Consider the following 20483-nt stretch of genomic DNA (forward strand, 5'->3'; position numbering starts at 1 on the left):
TTATGTTGTTAGATAAGCCTTCAAGTTGCTTAGAAAGTTGAGGTACATAATTATAATCTGCTTTAATATTTTTACTTTTGTATGTTTTAAATTAGGGTTGTGTTTTTTTCTGATTTTATTGTTTTATCTTTTTGTATACCACTCTGAGGGTTTTACAATAAAGTCGTGTATGAAACTTATGATTCCCAGGTTTGGGGTGGCAGAAACAGGGACTCTCCGGTGCATGAGTAGGTTAGGTTTGTCACTTTCAAAAGTACATTTGAACATTGAACTTTGCACATGGAGGGTGATCACATTCCCCACTGGGATGTTCTGCCCTTTGTTGGTGGGGCTGATTTTAAATCATGCTAGAAATTCTTTTTCACTTCATGCCCAAGAATGCCTTCAGGGTTGCACTGTTCTCTGAAGCAAGGCAGAAGACCTTGGGCAATTGAAACCATCTCTAGATTCAGGCTGGGGGCGAGATTAAAGGCTGTGCGGGGCTGGAGTCAGAAACTGTTGACTAGGACTTATCTGGCAAGGATGAGGAGGCGGGGGAGGGGGAGGAAGAGGAGAATATAAATAGCAGGAACCAGTCGCTTTGATAACACTTTCTCTTTTGCTTCTTGTGGGCTTGGTCGGCAGCAGATATCTATTTGTGCGCTGAAGAACATAGCTGCTAGATTGATTCTGCCAGAAGGTAAAAGTGGAGTGAAAAATACGGTAAGTCATGGGCCCCGCCTGCTAGCCTGCTCCCTAAAATATCACTGGTTTGCTCATTTCCATATATAGGGTGCCTACATTCTGCATGGACTGGTTGCATGGCAACATGGGCAAATGGCTTTAGATACCCATTAGGTCCATAAATTACCATATAGCATATTTTCAACACAAAAAACAGCGAAAATTTGTTGTTGACAAAGGACATATAAAGGGCCCCATTACCTTCAGTAGCTTAGGGCCTCATCAAACCTAAATCTGGCCCTAGCCGCAGAGTGCATCTGCAAGGGGAGGGAGGATCTCGCAGGGGGGGGGCTCCTCTAGGGTTACCAGACGTCCCCGGTTCCCAGGGACAGTCCCCAAGTTTGCAAATCTGTCCCCGGACAAATTCCGTCCCTGGAATGTCCCCAGATTTGCAAATCTGTCCCCAGGAAATGTAGCAGCAGCAGCCTCAGCAGCCCGGAGCCAGGCTGGTAGTGCAGTTGGCTCTGGCTGGCTTCAGGAACTGCTCACTGCTGTGGCGCTGCCACTGCCGAAGGGGAACTGGGCACGACTGGCGGTACAGATCTCCTGCCCCCTTCCCCCTTTGTTTTGACTGATCGGGGGAGGCTCAGGAGTCACGGGTGGGCGGCATTCTGTTTCCCAGTTTTTTAAATACTCTGCGCGTTTATGTTTCACAGGGTGCGAAAGAAGGGCTTTGCACATTTATACAATATGTATGTGTGCTTGGGCCCAGGGTCTTTTGCCTCACCATCCCCACTACTGAATCCCTGTTGCTTCTCAGCTTAAAAAAAAAAAAAAGTGTTCCCGGATTCATTGAAAAAAATCTGGTGGCCATATCTGTATGGCTGCCGTCCTCCGCCCCTCTCCCTGCTGGATGCTGGGCTAAGATTAGATGACTGTGGACCTCGCAGGCGCTGCTTCCTTCCTGCCTCTCTGCTCCTGCTGCTGCTGCCACTTCCTCCGCCTCTTTCCCAGGAACATTTAGATTCACAAAAAGTTTAGGAGTACATGTACTCCCACGTAACCCCAGGAAAAAAAGCACTGAATATAAGGACGGCTTTGTTTGATTGGGGGAACTGCTAGAATCCCTTGGGGGTCGTGAGGGAGGAGAGGAGGAGAATGTTCCCTTGTGCAAGGAGAAATCCTGGTGCTGACAGAACATTCTCCTGGCACTGCTAGGAATACAACCCAAAGTTCTCACCCCCTCATTCAATAGAGTGGGGAATAAAAAAATGGCTATACAGTGGTACCTCTAGATACGAACAGAATCCATTCCGGAGCCCCGTTCACATCTAGAGGTAAACGTAACTAGTGGCGGCATGTCTGCGCGCGCGTGCGTCACTTTTCGCCACTTTTGCGCATGAGTGTGACATCATTTTGAGCGTCTGTGCATGTGCAAGCGGCGAAACCCGGAAGTAACACGCTCCGTTACTTCCGGGTTGCCGCGGAGCACAACACAAAAGCGCTCAACTCGAAGCGTATTTAACCCGAGGTATGACTGTACTGTTGTTCACGCTTCAGAGAAAAGTGGAAGAAATTTGCAGAAATATGAGCCTCTCTAGATTAAGCCTGCCAAATTTTAGGCAGATGCATTCAGAGATTTTTGTGCCAGACACCTTTATTAAAGTGGATCAGACCTCACCTGGAGTACTGTATCCAATCTGGGCACCACCATTTAAGGAGAATGTTGACAAGGGGAAAGCAGGGGTCAGCAAACTTTTTCAGCAGGGGGCCGGTCCACTGTCCCTCAGACCCTGTGGGGGGCTGGATCCACTCTCTCCCGAAAGGGGCAAGAGCACCCAGCATGCCGCCCTGCCGCCACTCACATCCATCTCGCTCACCGTAGCTGCAGCTGCCGACACTGACTTGTCTTCGTCGGCATCCTCTGCCTTGGCCAGGGGTCCGCGGGGCGCAGAGCCGATGCCACTGGCCTGGGCAGCAGAGGGGAGAGGCCTCCCCGCCACCGCTGCTTCCTCCCGCTCGGCTCTTGGCGGCCACCTCAGTGGGAAAGAATAGGTATCACCCAGAGGTGTCCACAGCTTTGGATTCCAAATCCGAAGCCGCGCCAGTGTCATGGAAGTCAGTCCCCACACGGTGAGGCATCTGCGGTTTCTGCAGGGACTGACTGAGTGGGTGGCGGGCTCTGGGAGCCAGATTTATGAGTCTGGTGGGCCGCATCCTGCCCCCAGGCCTTAGTTTGCCAACCCAGGGTGGAAAGTGTCCAGATGAGAGCGACCTTTCCTAATAAGGCATGGAAACCTGGGAAAGAGGAGACTGAGGGGAGATAAGATAGCCATCTTTAACTATCTCAAGGGCTCCTCCCTTTCACTTTTTCTCAATGCTTTAATTTCATCAAGTAGATATAGAAACATGATTATAATCATTTAGACTAAAAAGAAGCAATATTTCATACCTGAATTTCCAGACCTGTAAATTGGTATATGTAAGACCACCTTCAGGGCTTTTGTCGGGGGGCTATACTAGTATGGAAGCAAAACTGCACCTTTTAAAGACTTCAAGAAAAGATAATTTATTTCTCTGCTCTGTAATTTTGTCTCCACAGAGAAATCTCGGGACATTGATGCTGTGGCAAAAACTGATGTTGTTGTGAAATTATTTTGTGGCAAAAGCCCAGAATTGATACTTCAGACTCTGAAGAGGCTTTACTTTCGCTGGGAATAAAAGCAGTCCCAAAGGCACCCATTTTACACAGGGAAATGGAATACATATTAAGTACAGCTTGGCTGGACATAGTATCCAATTAAAGCACATGATTAAGTGGTGTTTTAAAGGGGTGTTTTCTCACCACATCACCCAGCCAAACTGTGCTTGAATCTGCAATCCAGTGATCTGCTTTGAACATATCTTAAGAAACTGGAAAACTCAGTGTAACTAGAGCTGAGTAGCATTTATTGTGAGATCTGTGGATCCTCCTGGGAGAAGGAAAAGATGGGTTTCTCTGAAACTAAAACGACAGAGCGAAGTCTCCCCATGAATCCAGCAGTAGCACAGAATGCTGGAAGTAATGAAATCACAAATAATGGAAGCACCCAACAAGCGAGAGAAGTCATTCCTCCGAAACAGTGCTGCTGTCTAAATGGTAAGTGAGTTCTGATGAGAAAGGTGTGTTTGTCTCCACCTACTGTCAGAAAAGTTATGGATTTGCTGCTGGGATGAGAGCTGCAAAATGCGGGCCAACTAATTAAATTCATGGACAAAACAAAAAAAATTCCTTCTAGTAGCACCTTAAAGACCAACTAAGTTAGTTCTTGGTATGAGCTTTCGTGTGCATGCATACTTCTTCAGATACACTGATAGGTAGCCGTGTTGGTCTGCCATAGTCAAAACAAAAAAATTCCTTCCAGTAGCACCTTAAAGACCAACTAAGTTAGTTCTTGGTATGAACTTTCGTGTGCATGCACATTTCTTCAGATACCTGAAGTATCATGGAGACTCATGTTTATTCATGGAGACTCTAGTTTATTCAGGCAGTTAAAACAGTTGGAAAAGGATGGGTACATAGCTACTCTTGTAAAAATTGATTTGACCAGATTGAGTGGTTGGAGCAGAGAGATACCTTTACATCATGGGAAGCGATACCTCTTTCAAAGCATGTTCAGCTCCTCTAAACTGTTGATTGTACCCAGTTTTGAATAGTGTGGAAGGCTTCTCAGTCTCTTCTTAGTTCCTCTCTCAGATGGAACAATCCTTCCTCACACAGGCATGCATAAGGAGAAGGGGGTGAGACTGCCCTTGAGGAGAGAGATTCCTACCTCTTTTCCCAGTTCACCTTCCATGTACACCAAGAATGCAGAGCTTGTGGCTTGCTAGATTCCAACTCCCTCCCATCACTCCCTGATAGCCAATGTTCAGGAATGATGAGACCTGTAGACCAAAAACATCTGGAGGACCACATGGCCCCCATTTCTGCTGTACACAAGAGACTAGGGCCCTGCGGGACCTGACATCCTTCCGCAGGGCCTGCAAGACAGAGCTGTTCCACCAGGCCTTTGGTCAGGGCGCAGCCTGACCCCCTCCTCTGGCAATCTGCACAGAATTTTGCTTGATGGTTGCCATTAATTTGATTTTAATTTGATTTTAATTAATTTTATAATGAATGTTTTTAGAATGTTGGACTATTTTGATTGTTGTTAGCTGCCCTGAGCCCAGCTTCGGCTGGGGAGGGCGGGATATAAATAATTTATTATTATTATTAATATTATTATTACACAGACCTAGAGAGTCACAGATAAGCGACTAGGAATCTGCAGATGCAGGTACATGGTCCACAGCATTTACTAGCACAGTGGCACTGAAATGCTTTGTTTTTGCTCTTGTTGTTGCACTTCTTCTTGTTGTTATTTGGTTGAGGCAAATTTGAAAATTCACTGTCCTTTATTGAACGAATAAAGATTTCTAGCGCAATAGATGCTGTTTAGGTGAACAATTCATTTTTATAGGAATTCATTTAGTTTTACACATTAATGGATCTACCCGTGATATATTGGAACCAACTCTTATGTTATACAGAAATGTGCAAGAGCTCAAACTGTATTCCCTTAATGGTTTGTTTTACAGCCAAGATTAAAATGGTTTCTACACTAGCCTGAGATGCATGAACAAAATATCCCATTCTGTTTCTACATAGGACAGAGATCCCCTTCTGTCACTTCCATGATGCCAGTGGATTTAACAAGGCTGCCACTATTAGATGACAAGCATAACTTTTGGATGCCCATCTTAGCAGGGCAGATTTTACAACAGCTGCATGGCCAGGAGACAGGCCATTTACCTGTTCTGGATGGGATCCCACTAAAATAGCAAGTTCTCAGCCTGGGATATACACACAGTTGCATTTCAAATTTCTCTCCTTGCACATGTGTACATACATTGGCTATCTGTTAATGATTCATACAACGGGTTGTGCTGCCCTCTGTCTTCCTGCATTGCCTATGTGACATTTGGCATGCATCACATTCCATTCAGTTCCTGCAGTCACTTCAACCTTTGCTTTAACATCACTAAAGTTCTTACTAAAAACTGGATTATTACTGTGTTTTATGTGGGGCTGCCCTCCAGCCTAGCTGTGAAACTCCAGATTTTGCAGAATGCCTAGACCTCTGATGGAGGCAGATGGTTGACAGTAAGTGGCACCTCTGCTAAAATGTTTGCAGCTGATGCACATACATTGCTAAGCCAGGTTCAAGGTCCACATATACAAAGCCCAGAAGAACTTTGGTCCAGGATACCTTAAGGGCCACCTGAGCCCTTATATCCCAGCTTCATCACTAAGATCATCCACAGGAGCACATCTGGTTGTCTCCATGTCTCAGAAGTCCAAGTGACCTCAGCTAGAAGTTGGGCATTTAGCGCCACCAGTTCAGGCTGTGAAAGGCTCTTCCAGCACAGATACATCAGGAATCTTCACTTCTGACTTCTAATCTTGACTTGAAGACCTTCTCTTATGCCAACAAGCCTATACAGCTGTTTAAAATGTTGTTGATTTCCCAGTTATTTTAATGATTTATATATTTGTTTTACTATTTCTTCTGGTGATTTTTGTTTTATTGTACAAATATTATTGTGCAACACCTTGATAGTTTAGGAGATGGTGGCATGTGAATACTTTTTAATAAAATAAATAACTGGTGACTCACCAGCCATGCGCAGAGGCCGACCAGTTGGCTGACTTTGTGGTGGGAGGCACCAAGCCTATGAGCTTCATGATTCCACAGGTGAACTTGGTTCATCTCATACCCTTCCAACATCCCACTGACCAAAATTGGGACGTTTCTTTTTTGGTCCCCAGCTCATCTGTGCCAGAGCACCGGACCAAAAAAATGGGACATTATTGGATTCAATCAGAAGTCAGGACTGGCTTCTGTAATTCCAGGATGTCCCACATAAATCAGGACTGTTGAGTGGTATGACATCTTGGTGTGATGCAAGCTTGAACTCACACCTTCAATGTGGGTGGACTACCCAAGCCTTGGTAGACTTGGAGCCCCCCAGATATTTGGAGTTTTTAGAAGGACTTGTCTGGCAGCTTGCTGAAACCAAGGACACATTAACACTTTATTTCCCTCTGCAGGTTTGTGCAAAAATGGAAAACGGAGACTCGTTTTTAATATAAAAATTTTGAGCTTGGCGCTTATTGTCATTCTGATCATTTCCATCATCATCACGGGCAGCATTCATTTATCAAGTAAGTGAGGAGCCATTTTGCTGTAACTTCTGCCAGCTTCTCTACAGGCCACCTGTTCTCAAAAATCTCTCCTCAGCAGCTAGAATAGCTTTATTGTTATTCAGTTGAGGTAGTCTGGAAGCAGTTGCGGATGGGGGCCCACATTCAGTTAATGTTTGTTTACTGTAATCTTTGTTTACTGTAATAATAAACCAATATGCACGCAGAGATGCTTAAATTTCAAATGATATAAACAGCCTCCTGCAATCTGGTGCCCTTATTGCAAGAGCAGCTGGTGGGCTGGGATGATGCTGGCCTCTTGGCAGTAGCATTGTCGTTGTATACCAGGTGATTGTGGGCAGCGGCGGAGCAATCCGATTGGGTGCCCGGGGTGGCGGGGCCTGGTGTTCGCAGGGCTCCGAGGAGTCTGTCTGCCTCCTCCCCCTCAGTCATCCTACAGCTGGGGAGGCAGCAGGTGGACCTTTTGAGCAGCAGAGCCATGGCTCGGGCACGCTGCAGGCCCCAAGGTGAGTGCTGCCTGGATTTGTCACCCTTTCTTGCAGGGGCACAATTAGTGCCAGCACCGTCCGTTAAGAGTTTGGGTGTAATCTTCGACACCTCCCTTTCCATGGAGGCGCAGATTGCAGCTATAACAAAGGCGGCATTTTTCCATCTCCGCCAAGCTAAGCAGTTGGCTCCTTACCTCTCTCGCCCTGACCTAGCCACTGTGATCCACGCGACGGTCACCTCCAGACTGGATTATTGTAACTCGCTCTACGTGGGGCTGCCCTTGAGCCTGACCCAGAAACTCCAGCGGTTGCAGAATGCTGCTGCGAGACTCCTTACGGGGTCCTCGCTGCGAGATCACATGCACCCGGTGCTATACCAGCTGCACTGGCTCCCGGTGGAGTACAGGATCAGGTTTAAGGTGCTGGTTTTAACCTTTAAAGCCCTATACGGCCTAGGGCCCTCGTACCTACGGGACTGCCTCTCCTGGTATGCCCCACAGAGAAACTTACGGACTTCAAATAAAAACATCTTGAAGGTCCCAGGCCACAGAGAAGTTAGGCTGGCCTCAACTAGAGCCAGGGCTTTTTTGGCCGTGGCTCCGATCTGGTGGAACACTCTGTCACAAGAGACCAGGGCCCTGCGGGACTTGACATCTTTCCGCAGGGCCTGCAAGACAGAGCTGTTCCACCAGGCCTTTGGCCAGGGCACAGCCTGACTCCCTCCTTCAGCAATCTTCATGGAGCTCTGGCCCAATGGTTGCCATTGGTTTGATTTGAATTAATTTTATAATGAATGGTTGTGTTGTACTGTTGTACTGTTTTATTGTTGTTAGCTGCCCTGAGCCCGGCTTCAGCTGGGGAGGGCGGGATATAAATAAAATTATTATTATTATTATTATTATTATTATTATTATTATTATTATTATTATTATTATTATTTCAGTGGTGGCACCCAGTGCAGCGTACCCCTATTGCACCCCCGTCGCTACACCCTTGAATGTGGGGTGGCTTGAACCCCACAGCAGGGGTGCCAGAATTGCTCTACCAGCACCCACACTGCCCCAACCTTGCCGCCACCCTGAACCACCATAGTAAGCAGCAGTAATGTCCTTTGCCAATAGATTGACTCTACCCTGCCATTTTGGATTGTATTTACCCATTAGCCCCAGCCAGTATGGTCAATGGTCAGGGATGATGGGAGTTGTAGTCCAACAACATCTGGAGGGTTTTGTGTAAGCGGCTTGTTTTAAAAGAATTCCAGCACCAGATGAAAAGGCCTGTACTGATGTGTGCATTTGTGAGTGCTAAGAATAAGGGTGGGGAAACTGTGGCCCTTCTGACGTAGTTGGGCTGCAACTTCCATTAATCCTTTGTTGGAAGGGAAGTGGGAAGGGCTGGTGGGAGTTCGAATCCAACGACATCTCATCCCTTGTCTAGTATGTGCAGGATATCAACAAACAAACCATAAGTGTGCTTGCTCAGAATCAAAAACCATTGTGCTTATTTCCAAATAAGTAGGCTTAAGTATATGTATTGTATGTATTATATTTGGTATAATGTGTTGCACTGGTGATGTTTAATAAAGATATATATATATATATATAGAGAGAGAGAGAGAGGCTTAAGATGGTAAGGCAGACTAGTAAGGAAGCTAGACGATAACTTTATTATCTCTCCTAAACCAGAAGGAACATGAATATTATTTATTTCTGTAGCTGAAGCTATTACAAAATAATATCTGAACAAGAACAGCTACAAGTCTCCTAGCACATAAGATTAAGTCCAGGGCCACCTAGTGACTAAATTGCACAGTGATGTTATCCACACATCATCTTACTTAAGAATCTGACAGGTCCTTCAGGTTTCCCTGAGTTTCCTTATGCTTTCTTGTAAATGTTTTCTGTCATGGCAGGACACAATTCTGATCCAATGCTCCTCTCAGGGAGAGTCAACTCTTATGACAGTCAACTCTTATGAGGGATCAGGTGCAGGGACCTGATTGGCTTTGGATGTGTGGCAGCCATGGGAGAAGCTGCTCCATGTTCTGCAGCCTCCTGGGTTTGTGGACAGAGATGGGCCCTAGGTTTGCTGCACTCCCTCCTACCCTAATTTACCCAATCTGTTCCTCATGCAGAGGAAGCACCCTTATCCCGAGTCAAGACTTTTAGTCCATTTGGCCAGCGTTGTCTCTGGGAGTAGCCCATTGGGTGCCCTCTAGACACTGTTGGTCTACGACTCCCACCATCTGAACATCACCTTGGCTCCTGCTGAGTCTACACTGCCTGGCAGTGGCTGCCCAGGGTTTCCAACAGGGATTTCTACCTGGAGACGCTGTGGGTGGAACCAGAAATAGTTTGCATGCAGATCATTTGCTCTATAACTTTTGGTCCCTCTTGCTGAGTACTGTCTTCCCAGGCAACCAATGTGTTGTCCTCTAGATGTTGTTTGGTTACAAATCTCATCAGCCCCAACCGACTTGTGATCTGACTAGCAGTGGCTCTGAAAGATTGTCAACCTGGAGATGCTGAGTTCTTCATGCAATGTTTTTGTGTGCTATATTTGCAGTTATGTTGTTTTGATCTACAGTGGTACCTCGCAAGACGAATGCCTTGCAAGACGAAAAACTCGCAAGACGAAAGGGTTTTTGGTTTTTTGAGTTGCTTCGCAAGACGAATTTCCCTATGGGCTTGCTTCACAAGACGAAAACGTCTTGCAAGTTTGTTTCCTTTTTCTTAAAACCGTTAATACAGTTGCGACTTGACTTTAAGGAGCAACTCATAGCACGCGGTGTGGTAGCCTTTTTTGAGGTTTTTGAAGACTTTGGTGATTTTTGAAGCTTTTCCAAAACTTTTCCGAAACCGTGCTTTGCAAGACGAAAAATTCGCGAGACGAAAAAACTCGCAGAATGAATTAATTTCGTCTTGCGAGCCACCACTGTATAGTTATGAAATGCCTGGTTTTGAGATGTATTTCCTTTTTCTTTGTTGTGAGCTGCTTTAAGCAGGATTGTTTTTGTAAAAAGGCAGCATATGAATAAGATGATGATGATGAGTGGAGTACGCTGCCTGACCTTTATTTTTGGTAGGACTGTTTATAAGATATAGATAGCAATCTGTCTCACTTTCTGATACCCTTCTTATCAATAGGGAGAAGTTGTGAAGTATTGCCTACCGCCCTACATTCTCCTTCCACTCCAACTGAGTACTGTCCGGACCGTTGGATTGGCTACCAAAGGAAATGCTATTACTTTTCAGAGAGTGAAGGAAACTGGACTTATAGCCAGAATTACTGTGCCTCTCTCAATGCCTCTTTGGTCGTGATTGACTCCCAAGAGGAGATGGTGAGTGGAAAGATACAGATCACAGTCTGCAGCCCCAAATAGAGTTGATTCTACACTTGAATGAGGGTTGAAAATGTATTGACACTTCTTTTCTTTATTAAGAGCTTCTTGAGACGATACAAAGGTCCTGCTGACCACTGGATTGGTCTCCAAAGAATGGATAACCAGGAGCCTTGGAAATGGATCAATGACACAATTTTCAATAACTGGTGAGATCTTTTTTCCCCTGTTGTGTGTCAAGAAACAAATGCCAAAGTCCAGAAACTGGAAATTTGGCAGAACCAGCCATTTAAATGTCCGGGCTATGCAGAATGTTTTGCTTTTGGAAAAAAATTCATATATATATGAATATATAACCACAGCTTATATATATATATATATAACCACATATATATATATAACCACACATATATATATAACCACAGCTCGCCCCTATACACGAAGCCAAGCCAGAGCACAACTAAGTGCAGTACAGCCATCTTCTCAGAAAAACTCTTCTCAGAAAAACTCAGAAAAACTCTTCACAAGCTCAAGAGGTCAAGACACGAAAGCTTTAGCAACTAATCCACACCTAATGACCCTCCTAAGTGGTACTCAGAATATCACTCAAGAAATCACTCAAGATATCCCTCAAGTAATTAATGAACAAAAGAAGAAAAGGCACAATAACCTGGGAACTTCCTCTCTGCCCAGAACGTTGGAGGCTATACACCACACCCCCTCAACAGTATTTATAGGAACTCAAACACTGAGATCCTGCTCTGTTCTAGTAACAAGAAGCCGAAAGCACCAGCCTGAAGATGACGAGTGAGACCTCGTCGAAACGTCGCCTAGACACCCCAACTCTTACACGGGAAGATACCCGAAAACACCAAAACCTGCATTCCTGTACCCGTGAAAATCTACGAAAGCATATATATATATATATATATATAGTTTTAAAAATTGTGAATTTATTAAGGAGGCAGGGCAGAGACATGGCTATGGGGTGGGGTGGGGCTAGGCAGGAATTTGTGCCAGGTGAAGCCTCCAGAGGAGTGCCATTGAGTCTTCCAGCCTCTGTCTGTGTGTGTGTGTGTATGCAAATATGCTTGGTGATTGGGTGCCAAACTGGGTCTTTGAAATACTGCCTAGTTTCGCCCTTGGGGGAAGAGACAAAGGAAGGGGGAATTTTAACCCCCTGCAAAACGTCAGCTCACATGAACAATACAATCATTACATCTGTCTTGGTTTACACATAAAGCTTAATATATGCCACCCAAATGCTATGCCTTGCCAGCTGCGAGGGCATGCGTGGAGCCAATACCCTCTCAGCCTGCTGCCTTGCTCAATAGCCACCCCAGCTGGGGGCAACCACTAGGCAAGGGAAAACAGGTTCTTTGGACCTCACTGGATGGAGGACTGACAGACCATTGAGTGAAGAAAGCCTTTACAGTGGTACCTCGGGTTAAGAACTTAATTTGTTCCAGAGGTCCGTTCTTAACCTGAAACTGCTCTTAACCTGAAGCACAACTTCAGCTAATGGGGCCTCCTGCTGCCGCCTCACCTCTGGAGCATGATTTCTGTTCTCATCCTGAAGCAAAGTTCTTAACCCGAGGTTAGCAGAGTCTGTAACCTGAAGCGTATGTAACCTGAAGCATATGTAACCCGAGATACCACTATAGACAATAAGTAAATATTTTAAGCAAAGGAATAATAAGCAGAGATATAGGGATATAATAGGCTCATCTGCATGTCCTCTCCAGCCACTGGATATCTCCGTTTCTTCAGGCTGGCTGACGGTTCTTTAGTTAGGCTCGAAGCCCATCTTCATGCTCCAGAATGGTTCATATCAAGATCGCCACTCTTCTTCTGAAATCAGGGGCTTTTATACCATTTGCTGGGGTCCTGAGCCAAGATTTGTTGTTGTTTAGTCGTGTCTGACTCTTCATGACCCCATGGACCAGAGCACGCCAGGCACTCCTGTCTTCCACTGCCTCCCGCAGTTTGGTCAAAGTCATGCTTTGAGAACACTGTCCAACCATCTCATCCTCTGTTATCCCCTTCTCCTTGTGCCCTCCATCTTTCCCAACATCAGGGTCTTTTCCAGGGAGTCTTCTCTTCTCATGAGGTGGCCAAAGTATTGGAGTCTCAGCTTCAGGATCTATATTTCCAGTGAGCACTCAGGGCTGATTTCCTTCAGAATGGATCGGTTTGATCTTCTTGCAGTCCATGGGACTCTCAAGAGTCTCCTCCAGACCATAATTCAAAAACATCAGTTCTTCGGCGATCAGCCTTCTTTATGGTCCAGCTCTCACTTCCATACATCACTACTGGGAAAACCATAGCTTTAACTATACGGACTTTTGTTGGCAAGGTGATGTCTCTGCTTTTTAAGATGCTGTCAAGGTTTGTCATCGCTTTTCTCCCAAGAAGCAGGCATCTTTTAATTTCGTGGCTGCTCTCGCCATCTGCAGTGATCATGGAGCCCAAGAAAGTAAAATCTCTCACTGCCTTCATTTCTTCCCCTTCTATTTGCCAGGAGGTGATGGGCCCAGTGGCCATGATCTTCGTTTTTTTTATGTTGAGCTTCAACCCATATTTTGCGCTCTCTTCTTTCACCCTCATTAAAAGGTTCTTTCCTGCCAAAGCTAGATGGCTTTCAGGCAAAATTTCTACGATCTCTCCTGCAAGTTCTTTAATTCCTCCTCACTTTCTGCCATCAATGTTGTGTCATCTGCATATCTGAGGTTGTTGATATTTCTTCCGGCAATCTTAATTCCGGCTAGGGATTCATCCAGCCCAGCCTTTCGCATGATGAATTCTGCATATAAGTTAAATAAGTAGGGAGACAATATACAGCCTTGCCGTACTCCTTTCCCAATTTTGAACCAATCAGTTGTTCTATATCCAGTTCTAACTGTATCTTCTTGTCACACATAGATATTTCTCAGGAGACAGATGAGGTGATCAGGCACTCCCATTTCTTTAAGAACTTGCCATAGTTTGCTGTTGTCGACACAGTCAAAGGCTTTTGCATAGTCAATGAAGCAAAAGTAGATGTCTATCTGGAACTCTCTAGCTTTCTCCATAATCCAGCGCATGTTTGCAATTTGGTCTCTGGTTCCTCTGCCTCTTCTAAATCCAGCTTGCACTTCTGGGAGTTCTTGGTCCACATACTGCTTGAGCCTACCTTGTAGAATTTAAAGCACAACCTTGCTAGCGTGTGAAATGAGTGCAATTGTGTGGTAGGTGGAGCATTCTTTGGGATTGGGATGTAGACTGATCTTCTCCAACCCTCTGGCCACTGCTGAGTTTTCCAAACTTGTTGGCATATTGAGTGTAGCACCTTAACAGCATCATCTTTTAAAATTTTAAAAGTTCAGCTGGAATACCATCACTTCCACTGGCCTTGTTATTTGCAGTGCTTTCTAAGGCCCATTTGACTTCACTTTCCAGGATGTACCTGGGGTGTACGAGCCATCCATATCTTTCTGGTATAATTCCTCTGTGTATTCTTGCCACCTCTTCTTGATGTCTTCTGCTTCTGTTAGGTCCTTACCACTTTTGTCCTTTATTATGGTAATCTTTGTATGAAATGTTCCTTTCATATCTCCAATTTTCTTGAACAGATCTCTGGTTCTTCCCATTCTGTTGTTTCCCTCTATTTCTTTGCATTGCTCATTTAAGAAGGCCTTCTTGTCTCTCCTTGCTATTTTTTGGAAATCTGCATTCAATTTCCTGTATCTTTCACTATCTCCCTCGCATTTTGCTTGGCTTTTCTCCCCCGCTATTTGTAAGGCCTCGTTGGACAGCCACTTTGCTTTCTTGCATTTCCTTTTCATTGGGATGGATTTCGTTGCTGCCTCCTGTATAATGTTGCGAGCCTCCACCCATAGTTCTTCAGGCACTCTGTCCACCAAATCTAAATCCTTAAACCTGTTCCTCACTTCCACTGTGTATTCATAAGGGATTTGATTTAGATTGTATCTTACCGGCCCAGTGGTTTTTCCTACTTTCTTCAGTTTAAGCTTGAATTTTGCTATAAGAAGCTGATGATCTGAGCCACAATCAGCTCCAGGTCTTGTTTTTTCTGACTGTATAGAGCTTCTCAATCTTTGGCTGCAGAGAATATAATCAATCTGATTTTGATGCTGCCCATCTGGTGATGTCCATGTGTAGAGTCGTCTCTTGTGTTGTTGAAAAATAGTGTTTGTGATGACCAGCTTGTTCTCTTGGCAGAACTCTATTAGCCTTTGCCCTGCTTCGTTTTGATCTCCAAGGCCAAACTTGCCAGTTGTTCCTGTTATCTCTTGATTCCCTACTTTAGCATTCCAATCCCCTATAATGAGAAGAACATCCTTCTTTCGTGTCACTTCTATAAGGTGTTGTAAGTCTTCATAGAATTAATCAATTTCAATTTCTTCAGCACCAGTAGTTGGTGCATAAACTTGGATTACTGTTATGTTAAAAGGTCTGCCTTGGATTCGTATTGAGATCATTCTATCATTTTTGAGGCTGCATCCCAGTACAGCTTTCGCCACTCTTTTGTTGACTATGAGAGCCACTCCATTTCTTTTACGAGATTCTTGCCCACAGTAGTAGATATGATGGTCATCTGAACTGAATTCGCCCATTCCCGTCCATTTTAGTTCACTGATGCCCAGGATGTCAATATTTATTCTTGCCATCTCATTTTTGACCACATCCAACTTACCAAGGTTCATGGTTCTTACATTCCAGGTTCCTATGCAATATTTTTCTTTACAGCATTGGACTTTCCTTTTGCTTCCAGGCATATCCGCAACTGAGCGACCTTTCAGCTTTAGCCCAGCCACTTCATCAGCTCTGAATCTACTTGTACTTGTCCTCCGCTCTTCCCCAGTAGCATGTTGGACGCCTTCCGACCTGAGGGGCTCATCTTCCAGCGTCATAACTTTTATATGCCTGTTGTCTTTGTCCATGGAGTTTTCTTGGTAGGGATACTGGAGTGGCTTGCCGGTTCCTGCTCCAGGTGGATCACGTTTGGTCAAAACTCTCCACTATGACCTGTTCATCTTGTGTGTCCTGCTCGGCATAGTTCATAGCTTCTCTGAGTTATTCAAGCCCCTTTGCCACGGCAAGGCAGTGATCCATGAAGGGGAGCCAAGATTATGTAATCTTAAATTTAAATGTATTAAATTAATATGAATGAAGCTGTCGTCTGCAGTATTCTTCAGGTGAAAATTAGCTTCCAGGGCTTCCTGCACATACGCTGGGGGTCTCTTTTCTGTGGCATGGTCTTATACTTGTTCTCAGGGATACTATTTCTACCTTCTATTGCTTTTTAGGTTTAAAATTCGGGGAGGAGGAACATATGCTTACTTAAACCATCAGGGTGTTGCTAGTGCCAGCAGTGCAAGTGAAGAACCCTGGATCTGCAGCAAACCAGTTGGTAAATGTGAAACAGCACAGGATTCTGACTCCGGCAGATCATACTCCATGAGGAATGCAGAAGCCTGTAGCCTCCACAACAGAGGAGAGAGATTGGGCTATCCACCCTAGCAATTGAATCTGTGGGTGTTGGTGGAGGAAAAGCCTCACTTGATTTTGTTGGGTGGTCCAGATTTTGAGTGTGGTGCAGATTTGTGGTTTCCTGGGCAATGTTGGGAGAGAGACGGAGGAAACGTTAATTCTCCTTGACGTCTCAGTGGTATCCTGAAGGATACCATTGACCACGGTGTCCTTCTGGAGCGGCTGTCCAAGTTGGGGGTGGTTGGCACGGCTTTGCCATTTAAATATAAATTGGTTTTATTTGCAGATGAAAGACTTCTGCTTATTTCAAAGCCTCAATCTAGTATTCCTAATTTGATGAACGCAACGGATGATTTGGGTAAAATATCAGGATACTCAATAAATTGGTCCAAATTGGAATTGATGCCAATAGGTGAAAATCTAATTACTCGTTCATTTAAGCAATACCAATTCCAGATTTGTATCAAATCTATTCAATATCTAGGACTGATAATACCAAGAGATATAACTCAGTTAGTAACAGTAAACATAAATGAAATAATAAAAGAGGCTTCACTAAATATTGACAGGAGGGAACCATTAAACCTTACCCTTGAGGGGAAGATGCATGCTCTCAAAATGAACATTACTCCCAGATTTACTTATGTCCTGAGAGGACTTCCAGCTTTTATACCTGGGTCATATTTTTGTCTTTGGAGCTCAAAAGCACTGTTGCCATTGCCCAAGAGGACTGCCTGCTGAGGGCCTGAAGGGACCTGCCCTGGCGCTCTCTCAAGGACTTCACAAGGACTGCGGCTGCTCAGCAGAGAGGTCTCCTCTTTTAAATTGTTTTAATTTTGTTATGTATTGAAGTTCTCACCCTGGCCAAAAGGAGTATCGTGTATGTAGTTTTCACTCAGGTCCACGTCAGTTACTTTAGGCGGGAAACCCTGGGTTGTTGTTGCTACAATGTTGACAGCCGGCTGCCTATAAAAGCAGGCCGGCTGTTTGCTGTTCAGTTCTGTCCCAGCTTACAAATAAAGAGCTGCTTTGGAGATATCACTGCGTTGCCTGCTATGTCTACCCACTATTTAACACTGGCGACGAAGGTGGGATTGATGGACATCAGAGCACAGCCAGACGCAGCTACCCTCTGAGATGAGCTGGACACGGAGCTGAAACACTGAGCGAAATCACGGAGCAGAACCAATTCAGAGCTGACTGTTCTGGCTAGAGCACTGTGTTCCATCCATCGCCCTCCATGTCGGCATAGGAACCATGGTTTCACTCGTGCCTCTACCGCCGTTTGCCCCAGCCTCTGAATCATGGGACTCCTACCTTACTCGGTTCGACTGCTACCTCCAAGCAAATGAGCTTACAAGAGGGTCTGTAGAGCAGAAGCGGGGCCTCTTCCTCAGCCTTTGTGGCCCCGAAGTGAGAAGATCCGCAACCACTACACACCAAAGCCATCCAAGATTGCTGCCCGCCATGCGTTCTACTACCGGAACCAGGCAGAGGGGAGTCAAATTAACAATTACACTGCCGCCCTCCGACAGGCTGCAATGCACTGCGAGTTCTGAGACTTAGACGATGCCCTGATGGATCGAATCGTCTGCAGGGTCCGGGACATCCATCTGCAATGGCGTCTCCCTGCCAAGCCAGACCTCGCGCTGCAGAAAGCCATTGAGGAGGCTGTGGCCTCAGAAGCTGCTGAACTCTCCGCCCAGGAAATCCGCAAGGCCACCCGGACTCTGGTACTGGCCCTCGGTGATCCAGCAGGGTTTCCAAGCGCCCAGCATATTTAAAAGACGATATTCACTGGACAAACTGCACATGTAAAGCTGTATGGTGAATAGGGTCAATTAATATGCTTATGTGCCTTACTGAAACCAACAAGGGTATTGCTGTATGTAATGGAACCGCTATGATTGTAACTAACGCCTTATCTCGGTGGGGAGGGGTGTTATGTATTGAAGTTCTCACCCTGGCCAAAAGGAGTATCGTGTATGTAGTTTTCACTCAGGTCCACTTTAGGCGGGAAACCCTGGGTTGTTGTTGCTACAATGTTGACAGCCGGCTGCCTATAAAAGTAGGCCGGCTGAGCTGTTTGCTGTTCAGTTCTGTCCCAGCTTCAGTTCTGTCCCAGCTAAAGTTATTCAGGCCTAACTGCTAACTGTTGAGTCCCTCTGACATGTGACTTAGCAGCCAGTTTCTCTTTGTGCTCTCTGTAAGATTTCAGTCAGAGTCTGTCTGCCTCAGCTGTGAGCAGAGTCAGGATGTAATCTGAGTCAAACTGTTTGGAACCATGTTGTTTAGGAAGAAGTTTATTTTAACCCAGTAAAGCTCTTATTCTTTAAAACTCTGCATTATTAATTTATGCTGCGCGTACAGGGGGAGGGGAGAGAAAGGTGTCTCTTATCCCTTCCCCACCTCTTCTCCGTCTTCCTCAGGAACAATACCAAGCTGCTCTGAGGTACAGTAGTGGTGGGAGGGGACGGCAAAGGAGGAGGGAAGAGGAGCGCAGTGTTTTCAGATTGGGGACAGCCTCCCCCCTCCTTCTCCCCAACCTGTGGCAGGACCAGACTCCAATTCCTCGCCTCTTGACCCCTCAACAAACCTTTTATTCCCCCCTTCTCTCCCTTTTCTCTCTCTCTCCCTACCGAAGATTTTTTTGGGGGTGGGGGCTGGGAGACTTTTTCTCACATGTGTCTAGAAATCACCTGAAGGGCTGCAGAGATTTCTTGTTGGTGTTGCTGAGAGAGGAAGGGGGGCGGATTTGTGGCAGGAATCAATTGATGGATAGTTGTTTGAAAAGGAATTAAGTTAATAATAATAATAATAATAATAATAATAATAATAATAATAATAATTTTTATTTATACCCCGCCCTCCCCAGCCAAGGCCGGGCTCAGGGCGGCTAACAAGCAATAATAAAAACAAGTTGAATGAGTACAACTTAAAAACAAAATTAAAATACAACATTAAAATATTGAAACATTAAAATATTAAAATGTAGCCTCATCACAGGAGGAGAAAGGAAAAGAAAAAAGAAAGAGGGGGAGGGAATCAAATTGGCTCCAATCCAAAGGCCAGGCGGAACAACTCTGTCTTACAGGCCCTGCGGAAAGAAATCAGATCCTGCAGGGCCCTGGTCTCATGAGGCAGAGGGTTCCACCAGGCCGGAGCCAGTGTTGAAAAGTCCCTGGCTCTGGTTGAAGCTAATCTAACTTCCTTAGGGCCCGGGACCACTAGGGTGTTGCTATTTATGGACCTTGAGGCTCTCCGTGGGGCATACCGGGAGAAGCGATCCTGTAGGTACGAGGGTCCTAGGCCGTGAAGGGCTTTAAAGGTCAAAACCAGCACCTTAAATCTGACCCTGTACTCCACCGGGAGCCAGTGCAGCTTGAAAAGCACTGGGTGAATATGCTGCCATGGCAGAGACCCCGTGAGGAGCCTCGCTGCAGCATTCTGCACCCTCTGGAGTTTCTGGGACAGCTTCAAGGGCAGCCCCGCGTAGAGCGAATTACAGTAGTCAAGCCTGGAGGTGACCATTGCATGGATCACTGTGGCCAGGTCGTGGCGGGAAAGGTAAGGGACTAACTGCTTGATGCGGTGAAGGTGGAAAAATGTCGCCTTGGCTGTTGCTGTAACCTGCGCCTCCATGGAAAGGGAGGCGTCAAGGATTACACCCAAACTCTTAATGGAAGGCACTGGCACTAATTGGGCCCCCGCAAGAGAAGGGAGTTGGTCCCTCATCCCCATGCCATCCCAACCCAGCCATAGGACCTCTGTCTTCGAAGGATTCAGTTTCAATCGGCTCCCACAAAACCATCCAGCCACAGCTTCCAAGCATCTGGTCAGTGTGTCCGGGGCCGAGTCGGTGAAAATTTATTTATAAATTTATAAAAGCAAATTTATTGTATGATGAATTTTCAGAAGGAGGAGGAATACCAAGAAGAATGGAAGAAATTTAAGGACTATTTAGCAATATATTCTAAGATAACATAAGTAGTATCATTTGTGAGTACCAAATTGGCTTAGGAGTAATATGTTTTAAATTTTATAATATTATGGATATAAGCGAATAGGATAAGAAAGAAAGATGTTAATGATTAAGTTAATTTTATTGAAAATTAGTTTTGGAAAACTGCTACAATGATTCATATGGAAACTCAGTTCAGACATGGTCTGGTCTTAGCGTAACTCCTCCTCCTGCCCGTGATCACTGAGGTCGGGTGTCCCAATACATTCCCCCCTGTGGAACCTGCCCCAGCCA

At 45.4% G+C, this 20483-nt stretch overlaps 1 protein-coding gene across 3 annotated transcripts in view; it reads left to right on the forward strand.

Moving 5' to 3' along the window:
- Window positions 1–564: 564 nt before the first annotated feature.
- Window positions 565–20483, forward strand: part of LOC308581097 (C-type lectin domain family 2 member D-like) — a 68575-nt gene continuing 48656 nt past the window's right edge. The window contains exons 1-7 of one of the 3 annotated variants that reach the window (XR_014004876.1): window positions 565–702; window positions 3266–3802; window positions 6794–6907; window positions 10542–10735; window positions 10838–10944; window positions 16045–16406; window positions 17647–18566. Coding sequence is in view for 2 of the 3 variants with exons in the window: in XM_081183570.1 (XP_081039696.1) it covers window positions 3652–3802; window positions 6794–6907; window positions 10542–10735; window positions 10838–10944; window positions 16045–16258 (780 nt within the window). In the remaining variant the exon portion in view is untranslated. Of the gene's footprint in view, window positions 703–3265; window positions 3803–6793; window positions 6908–10541; window positions 10736–10837; window positions 10945–16044; window positions 18567–20483 lie in introns of those variants that run through there. The other 2 variants (XM_081183570.1, XM_081183571.1) reach the window with 2 other exon arrangements.

The sequence above is a fragment of the Podarcis bocagei genome, assembly GCF_964188305.1.
Source record: "Podarcis bocagei genome assembly, chromosome: 2".
Classification (NCBI taxonomy): domain Eukaryota; kingdom Metazoa; phylum Chordata; class Lepidosauria; order Squamata; family Lacertidae; genus Podarcis; species Podarcis bocagei.